This window comes from Crocuta crocuta, unplaced genomic scaffold (assembly GCF_008692635.1).
Source record: "Crocuta crocuta isolate KB4526 unplaced genomic scaffold, BGI_CrCroc_1.0 scaffold1042, whole genome shotgun sequence".
Taxonomy (NCBI): domain Eukaryota; kingdom Metazoa; phylum Chordata; class Mammalia; order Carnivora; family Hyaenidae; genus Crocuta; species Crocuta crocuta.
Window position 1 is genome coordinate 34,638 of NW_027527557.1, and position 9,910 is coordinate 44,547.

General features: G+C 44.5%; 1 protein-coding gene across 1 annotated transcript in view; it reads right to left on the bottom strand.

Moving 5' to 3' along the window:
- Window positions 1–9,910, bottom strand: part of GABRQ (gamma-aminobutyric acid type A receptor subunit theta) — an 18,010-nt gene that overhangs the window by 8,018 nt on the left and 82 nt on the right. Inside the window, exons 2-3 of the mRNA XM_077769527.1 lie at window positions 7,859–7,947; window positions 905–972 (exon numbers count right to left, since the gene is read on the bottom strand). Coding sequence (XP_077625653.1) covers window positions 905–972; window positions 7,859–7,947 — 157 coding nt within the window. The remainder of the gene's footprint in view (window positions 1–904; window positions 973–7,858; window positions 7,948–9,910) is intronic.

Consider the following 9,910-nt stretch of genomic DNA (forward strand, 5'->3'; position numbering starts at 1 on the left):
TGCAGATATCTCAGTCCACTTTGACTTATCCTTTTACATTGTTATTCTGGCTTTGTTTGTTTTTTTTAAACCTAACATTTTATTTAAAAATTTTTAAAATTATTTTTAATTTTTTGTGAGGGAGAGTGCAAGTGAAGGAGGGGCAGAGAGAGGAGTACAGAGGATCTGAAGCAGACTCTATGTTAACAGGCTGACAACAGTGAGCCTGATGTGGGTTTGAACTCATGTGAGATCATGACCTGAGCTGAAGTTGGGAGCTGAAGTTGGGAGCTGAACCGACTGAGCCACCCAGGTGCCCCGTTGTTTGTCTGTTTTGCAAAACAGAAGTTCCAGAAGTTTTGGCTAGATAGAATTTAAAATAGTTGAAATTACCAGTATTTATTTTTATGGTCTTATGGTTTCTGCTTTCTATGTCTTTTTTTATGTTTTTTTTTTTTTAAAAGGGCAGTGTAACTTTAAAAAAAAAAAGTTTATTCTTAGAGAGAGCACGTGTGAGTAGGGGAGGGGCAGAGAGGGAAACAGAGAATCCCAAGCACTGTGCCAGTGTGGGGCTCAAACTCAGAAACTGCAAAATCATGACCTGAGCTGACATCAAGAGCCAGGCGCCCAACTGACTGAGCCACCCAGGGGCCCCGCTACGTCTTTTTAAAGAAGTCCTATCACAGAGACACAAAGACAGTATTCTGTGTTATCTTATAAAAGCTTCATAAGCCTTTTGCTTTTAGATCTATAATCCATTTGGATTTATTTATTCTTTGTTCCACGTGGCTATAGTTTATAAGACCTACTATGGTCATTTATGTGGGCTCTGTTGTAAGTCAGAACAAGTGGAGTTGGCTTATGACCCTACACCTTGCCACATGTCCCCTGTCCCCAGGCCCATGTCTGAAGGTGACACACTTACCATAGTCATTTCTGAGATCTGCTCAATACTGGAGACATAGATAGACACTCCCACAGGCACAGGGGCACCTACAAATGGGAAGACACTATTACATGCAGCGTATGATAAAAGCATGCACTCAGGAGCTAGATTGCCTGGGTTTGTACCCCATTTTAACACGTAACTAGCTGTGTGACCTTGAATAAGTTTCCTAACTTCCATACTGTTTTCTAGAATGGCTGATGTTCCTCACAAAGTTACAAATAGAACTGCCCTATGATCCAGCAACTGCACTACTAGGTATTTACCCAAAGAATACAAAAATACTCATTTGAAGGGATATATGTGCCTCAATGTTTATAGCAGCATTACCTACAGTAGCCAAACTATGGAAACAGCCCAGGTGTCCACTGATTGATAAATGGATAAAGAAGATACAGTATACACACACACTCAAATGTATATATAGGTGCGAAGCCACCTTCTCAAGGCACTGATAGGTTTTTTTTTTTAATGTTTTATTTATTTCTGAGAGAGAGAGAATGAGAGACAGCGTGAGCAGGGGAGGGTCAGAGAGAGAGGGAGATACAGAATCTGAAGCAGGCTCCAGGCTCTGAGCTAGCTGTCAGTACAGAGTCCGATGCAGGGCTCGAACCCACGGACCGTGAGATCATGACCTGAGCCAAAGTCAGACGCTCAACTGACTGAGCCACCCAGGTGCCCCAGGTTTTTATATTTTAATATATTCGTCAGAGTTCTTCAGTGATGACCCACTTTTTACAGAGGCAAGCATGATGCCAGAATAAATTTTCATATATATAAGAATTGCCATATTAAATGAGATTGTTTATAAAAACAAAACAATACACACATAATGGAATATTACTCGGCCATAAAAAAAGAATGAAATCTTTACATTTGCAATGACATGGATAGAGCTAGAGAGTATTATGCTAAGCAAAATAAGTCTGTCAGAGAAAGACAAATACCATATGATCTCACTCATATGTGGAATTTAAGAAACAAATGAGCAAAGGGAAAAAGAGAGGGATAGAGGCACCCCAAGAAACAGACTCTTATCTCTAGACAACACACTGGTTACTAGAGAGGATGGGTGAAATAGGTGATGGGGATTAAGGAGTGCACTTGTTGAGATGAGCACAGGGTAACGTATGGAAGTATTGAATCACTAGATTGTACACCTAAAACTAATATTACACTGTATGTTAACTATACTGGATTTAAATAAAAATTACCAAAAAACGTTACCTAATCTCTCTGAGCATAAGTTTCACCATGAGTAAAATAAGGATAATGATAACACTGATCTCATAATTAATGCAAGCTAAGCACTTAGAGCTGAGTCCGGCCCATGATATGATGAAGGGAAGGGGTCATGGTAAGATAAAGAGACAATAGGGGGATGAAGCACTCTTTTTCTAAATGGTATTCTGATAAAACCTCAAGAGCAATAAGCCCAAAAACAAGAGGTAAGATTTGTGGTGTGTATGAGCATATTTGTGTGAGTGCATGTGTGTTCATATGTGAGTTAATATGTGTCTTTGTGTGAATGAATGTGTGAATTGTGCATATGAGTGTATATGAGCATATTCACATGCATGAGTAAACCTGTGATTGTGTTCACATGCAGGTGAATGTGTCAGCGTATATACATGAGAGTATTGAACACGTCTGCCTGTAAGCCATTTGTGTGCTTAAGTGTGTTATGTGTTAGTAAATGTGTGTGTTCATATGCAAATTAATTTGTATTTGTGTGTATGCGTGTGCAACTATGAGTAAATGTATGATTGTGTGAGTATATGTGAGTTTGTTAATGTGCAAGGGAATGTGTGAACATGGGTGTAGTTGTGAACTTATTTGTGTGTGTAAATGTGTGAGTGTGTATGTGAGCATGTGCATGCATATAATTTGTGTGCTCATGTGAGTGAATGCATGAGCATGTTTGTATGCTTTTATATACTGCATGTGAGTAAGCGTGTAAGCACATGCAAGCATGTGGGTAGGTTAGTGTATGGAAGTGAGTGTATGAATGTGCTCATGTGCAAGTGAATCTGTGAACACGTATATATTTGGGAGTCTGTGGGTGTGAGCAAATTTGTATGTTCATATTTGTGAGCATGTTAATGTATGAGTACATTCATGTGTGTGAGTGAATTGGTGTTTTCATGTATGTGAGCATGTTTGTGTGTGAATAAATGTGTGAACATGTACATGAGTGGATGTGACCATGTCTGCATGTATAAATATTGAAATATTCAAGTGTTTAGTGGGAGCAAATGTGTGAGCATATCTATAAATATGAGTGTATTCATATGGAAGTGTGGGTGAATGTGTGAGTGTATGTAAGTGTGTTTGTGAGGTAGTGAATGTGTGAATGTGTATGTATTTAAGTGTATTGTGTGGTAGTTGTGTAATACGTGGGTTGTCTGTGTGAACCTGTTCACATGTGAGTGTATTTGTAAGCATGTCCACGTGTGAGTAAATGCGTGCTCATGTTTGTATGTTAAAGTTGTGTTTACATGAGTGTATGTGAATATGTTTGCATGTTAAATAGATGTGTCTATATGTATGAATATGTTCATGTGTCGGTATGTGTGTAGGCACGTTAAGTGCATGTGTGAGGGAATGTGTAAGTGAATGTGTTTGTATAAGTAAATGTTTGGGAAGGTAAGTGACCTTGTGAGTGTGTGACTGTATGTGTCTCTGTCATTGTGAATGTATGATTAGTGATCACACTTATATACTCACACTCATCACACTTAAACATGTGGGCGTATGAGTCTGTGTAAGCCATTTACGTGCTTGAGTGGATGTGTGTGCATATTTGTGTCTGATTGAATATGAGCGTACCTGAGTGTGCTGGTATGCAATTGAATGTGTGACCATGCTGATGTGCAAGTGTATCCATGAACATATTCGCATATGTCAGTGTGTCATTGTGCAGATATAGGTGAATGTATGAGTGTGTCTGCATATGTGGATGTGGATGTGTGTTAATGTGTGAGCTGCTTGTATGAATTGGTAAGTGTGTGAGCATGTTTATGTGAGCATGTTCACGTGTATGAGCAAGCTCGTGAGTGGGTGAATGCATGAGCCTGTTTGAAAGCAATAATGTTAATGTGTAAGCATGTACACATCAGTTTATGTGCAAGCATTTTTTGTATGTGGATGAATGAGTTATTTATGTGTATGGACAAATATCTGAGCATGTTAATACGTGAGTATGTCCATGTGTGTGAATATCCAAGCATATGTGTGTGTATGTTTCTATGTGCGTGAGTGAATCTGGCAGTGTATTTGTACATGGGAGCATGTTTGTGTGCAAGTATAAGTGAATGGGGGAGCAGAGGTATATGAATTTGTGTGTATGAATAAATTTTTGAGCATACTTGTGAGAATATATTCATGTGTGTATGTGAACATGTAAGCATGTTGTGTATGTACACAGATGTGTGGGCATATGTAAATATGTGAGTGCAGGTAAGTATACTGAAGTCATGAGTGAATGAACTCATGAGTTTATTCCTATGAGTGCATGTGTGAGAGTGTCTGTGTATGTTAATATGTGAGTGTGCTTGAATGTGTGTCTGTGTGAGTGTATTTCTGCCTCCTGGCTTTCTTTTTTTGGCCTAGGTGTTAGCACTGCCCACTCAAATGTGATAATGGATGTGAAAATATGTAGTAAACTGTAAGGTGCAGTGGAAAAACACTTTTTTGCTGTTTCTTATTGGCTCAAAGCTGTCTTCACCTGGCTCCACAGCTAAGCCATTATTCTATATGTATTACACCACACTGCTGCTATGGGAACACGTGTGACACTTGCAATTTAGCCTGCTGGCTTCACTGCATGCTGATGGCCCAGACGCTGAGCTGCAAAGAGGGAAAAGGGTTATTCCTATTCCAATGCTTCAAACAGTGACAAGGGATTGGGCATCAGCATATGAATGGCAGCTGAGAAGTAAATGGGCCTCTCAGTGAGGCCATAGCCCAGGCTCCAGCATTTAGGGCTATTGTGAATGATCCCCAGCACTGTATGTAGTGATAGAGGTTTCCAGAAATGTAGTTCTTTATTATAGCTTTTCTGGCTCCCGACATGCCTTTAGAGGGTGGAAAGTATGTTAAGCAGACAACAAGTCCTAAGAGGGCCATACCCTCACAACTCACTCTTGGGTCAGGCTTTGCATCTTTGACCATTTTGTGCCACTCGGGCAGCCCCATCCCTTACAGTGGAATTCTGGAGAACCTGAACCTGAACCCTAAAGGGCCAGGACATAGCCCTGTGTAAGGGCTCCCAGTTGAAGAAGCAAGTGGGAGCTGAAATGCAGTCCATGAGTCCTGGCCTGGGGATGTAGCCTGGAGGAAGGAAACCTGGAACTGTTTTCTAATTTACTCACCTAGAGGGGACACCTTATGAGAGATTAGCCAAGGTATCCCATGGAGGGAAACAAGAAGTTTCCACATAAGGTGTCTAAATGCTATCTTTGGGGTGATGGCCTCAGCCTCATATTCCCTCTTGATGGGCTCAGGAAGGGAGAGAGGGGTTAACCACTTTCTCCCTCTTGGAAATTTTGCTACCCTAACTCCTTGTCCTCCCTAGCAGCCATCAGAGTACCAGAGAAAAATCAGATAAATGAAGAAATGATGAAGATGTCCCACTCATTCCTTCACTCTGTGCCTACGTTGTGCCAGGTGCTGAACTAGGTGGAGTCCTCAAGGACCTGCTGTTTGCAACACTGTGGAATCCCACTTCTCTTGCCCAGTAAGAAGCAGCTTTGTTAACTTCCCCTGGCTCTTCTCCCTCCCCCTCTTCTTCCTCCTCCTCCTCCTCTCAAGGAAGTAATAAGGCTCCCACAGCCTCATTACTGACCCATTCAACCTGACCACACTCAGGTGAGGCCTCTGCATGTGGGATGTGTGTAGAGTGTGTGTGTGTCTTTCCTTGAATCTCTGTATCACTTCAGACGCAGAGGGGAATTTGATTCTGTGTCTAGTGGAAAGCATTACAGGGAGTGCCGGGTTACCGCAAATGTGAAACCCCTGACCCAGTGTCTCATTGATTGGCAATCCCCTCCCTGCCCTATATAACAGTCCTAGACGGAGCCTGTAGTACTTCCTTCTCTCTAAATGCTAGAAGGTCCTACATTGTCCTTGCTCTCCCACCTCCATCTACCGTTTGGCCAAATCAAGGACCCAGCTTTCCTCATACGCCCCAGGTCTACATGCCCATAAAGCTTAGTAGAACTCAGGAGGTTAGGCACCAGGTGTAAACAAATCTGAGTTAGCTCAAAAGACACTGGTGAGGTGCCTTGGAGAGACTGGACCAGCCACACCTGACAATCCCCAGAGGCTAGTCCTTGCCCCTGCTCCCTTCCTCTGACGCTGCAGGACTGCAAGGGTGGCAATCGGAAACAGTGGGAAGGGTATGCTTGGTGTATGCGAATGGCTGTTGGGCAGCCTTTGCTGAGAAACATGAAAATTAGGAAAGGAGAAAGTGTAGTTGCTACTCCCTTGACAGCCACCAATGCTTGGTGCTGCTGTTCAAATCCCAGTGTCACTCAATAGAGTGCTGGCTGTGCCCTAGCATCTGAATGCCCACATTGAAAGAGCCTGACTTTTGCTCTCTCCACTCCAGCTTTGTAATGCCCAGTGCATACTCACCTTAGATCCAGGATTGCACCTTCTGTCCTCAGACTTTGAGGGAGCAACACAGCAAAAGCAACACCAGTTAAGTGTCCCACTTCCAAAGCTTGCGACCTTGGTTTTCCAGGTGGCTTTCCCCGGCAAATCACAGCACCCACAGCACCCTGTACTGGTCTACTAAAATGTAGACCTCCTGGCTGTGGGCCCTTTAGGGTGGAGGCATTGTGTATTTGGAAGACCTCTATTCATATGTACAAATGTGAATCATTAGCATTCATTAACCCTTTAGAGTAGGTGTATAGATCTACCTCCTGCAGGAAGTGGAGTCTTTTTCCACTCAGCCAGCCACTCTGATTCTTAGCTCTTTCTGTTTCCTTTGAGCTGAAATGTGACTAACTTCTATTTAGTGCACCCTTCCTTTTGTCTGCCCTTGGTCCAGGTTTCCTGGGTGCCCCTGGATACTACTACTCCTGTTCTGTGGGGCTGGACTAGATTGCCTGTCCCTTAAAGCTGTGTGACTGAGTCCAGTCACCCTTTCCGAGAGTGGGGGCGAGGCACGAATTAGAGGAGAAACTTATATATTGGCTTCCTGTAGGTTTATGTTTCAGTTTCCTTGTCATTTCTCATCTCTGTGCTTTGAGGTCTGACTGCTAGGCTAAGGAATTTGGATTATATTTGGCAGTTAAATTAAGCCATCAAAACTTTGAGAGGTGATCAGGCTGGATTTATAAAGATCACACTGACTGTAGTGTGTTGAATGAAATGAACTTGGTGGAAGCTGAAGGCTTTGGGAAGGGGTGGCAGAGGTGGAAGTGCCTGGGACCCTGGTGGGTAGAGTAAACTAGACAGAGAAGACCATGCCGTTAGTTTTGAACTAGCTGAATGGGACAAGTGTCCAAGGTGCAAAGAATGGGTGCTCAAGTAGAAGAATGTGTGCCCTCCCCACAAATGGTAGCAGAAAACTCTAGCCTGTGAAGGACAGCAGTTTTGTCTTGCACACCCACTTCTTGGTTGCTGCTTCTCCAGCCACACCAGGGAGTGCACTTCAGGCTGTTGTAAGGGAAGGGGCAGAAAGACCCCTTGGACAAGAAGGCAGAGAAGTGGGAGAAATTCCCAGGGCAGAGCAGAAGGCCTGAGGGTTGGGGCCCTGAAAGTGCTCAGATGCAGACTCAGGAGTGTGGGGTCTAGAGAGGCAAACATGTTGAGCCTGGGGAGTGCCAGTGGGCAGCAGTGCTGAGTGGGGCTGTCTTGTTGCATCTACCTCAGCTCTATTCCAGCTCACACAAAGGCTTCTAGTATCTGGACGTGGCTTACCTCCAAAATTTGGCCTCAGACGGACATCATATCTCGACAGCACCCTGTCCAAAATCTTGTGAACCACAGCTTCATTTGCACAATTTTTGCTGAAATAGAGAAATGATCAGTAAATGCTGGTCATCACTAAATTCCACATTGCTTCTCAGAGGACAAACAACAAAGAGCACCCCAGGTGTCAACTTGCCAGGGCCTTCTTTTCTCCTGAACGCATGCAGACATGTACAGTCATACATGTACACGTCTCTCCCCGCTCCTCTCCCTCCCTAGAGTGAGTCAGCCAGAAGCGCAGCAGTGACGCAGACTCCTTTTCTCCCTCCCCCTCTTCCGCTTTTATCTAGAGAATGGGGCACAAAGACTGGATACTTGTTACCAGGCAGGATTGGGGAGGAGCGGGGGCATGAGGAGAGGAGACAGTAGAGGAAGTAGAGAAGGGGGGGAATGGGCAGGTTCCAGCCCTGAAATAAATGCATCACTTCAACCGTTTAAGAGACCCCACCTTGGCATCAGCCTGGATGCAGCTTTCCAGGTTGGTGGGAGTCCTTCCAGGGGCACCTGATTGCCTCAGGAAAGGTCAGATTCCACCCTCAGTGACTCCCTGAGCCTCAGTGACATCTCCCCTACCTGGGTTAGGACCAGGCATTTTGTGGTCACGTCTATGTAAATCTTGTGTTTAAATAACTCTGTTTTTAAGACTTGATATATGGAAGTGACACAGAGAGAGCGAGAGAAAAAGAGAGAGAGAGAGAGAGAGAGACAGCCCTGCTCATGTAGCAGGGATTTAAGACCCTTACCCAAGCAAACTGTTTAGATTTGGGGGGCTCAAGGGCTGTCCTCAAAAACACATGTATTCTGAGAGCAGACATCTCTCGGGCTAAGCGTAGGCTTCCAGCCTAGACGTGTTTTGAGTGAGCTCATGTAAGTGGATACTGCTCAGCCCTGCAGAGAGCTGGCCTTTCTAGAAGTCTCTGAGGTTCATCCAATTCACCTAGACTTTCAGTGGGGCTCTTTCCCCAAAAGGGTTTGTGAATGAGGATAGGCCCTGGGCTTCACTATAACTTTTAGGATCTCTGACACACGCACCAGGAAACCTCAGCCCCTGCAAATAGTGCATGTAGTGTGTGTGTGTGTGTGTGTGTGTGTGTGTGTGTGAGAGATAGAGAGAGAGAGAGAGAGAGAAGGAGAAAGAGAGAGTTCGTTCACTAGCGCAGTCTGGTATGTTGGGTTGAGGACACTGCAGGGCTGTCTGCTGGAACCTTGCCCAACTATCCCCCCCCCACCTTTTTTTTCTGAATATATGTTATTTCTAGTTTGTCATTTAAAAATTATTTCCAATCATCTTTAATTACAGAATTTCATTTTGCATCACTCCAAAGTGTACACATGCATTATTCCCGAATTAAAGCAATGCACTCCCGCCCGTTTAGTACCACACATTGTCCATATGCCAGAGCTCAGGATCCATGGCCACTGCAAATGCACATTTCTGTGTGATCTACATGTAAAGACTGACTGTTTAATAGCTCTTCAGATATTTGCAGACCCAAATAAACTTGAAATCAAACAGAAAAAAAACCCCCACCTGAATCTTCAAATGTTTTCACAGGACTAAGCACAAAAGCACACCCATCTGGGGCCACAGAGGCTATACGGTTGTGCAGCTACACACACACGCACGCATGCACGTGCCTCAGGGAACAGACTAAAATCCGGACTCGAACAGGTGTCTCTACTGTCTATGTTTTGTGAGTTGTCCATCACCCTGTACTGCTCCCCCTCCCAGTCCCACAGGTGCCAGTGGAAATGACTGGGAAAACCTGCCCAGGCCCTAGTCCCGAGGGTGCACGGCAGATCCTGGGTTGAGGGCATGGTCCTAACCCCCCTCCCCCGCCCAATGGCTGCAGTTAAGGCACACGCGGGGCTCTCTCAGGCGCCGCGGTAACAGGTGGGCCGAGGCACAGAGCTCTATCTCCACCGGTCTCCCCGAATGCCACCCCATCCCCCTCCAGGGACCGGACGGGCAGGACCTGCGCTCCATGACTCGGTGAACGG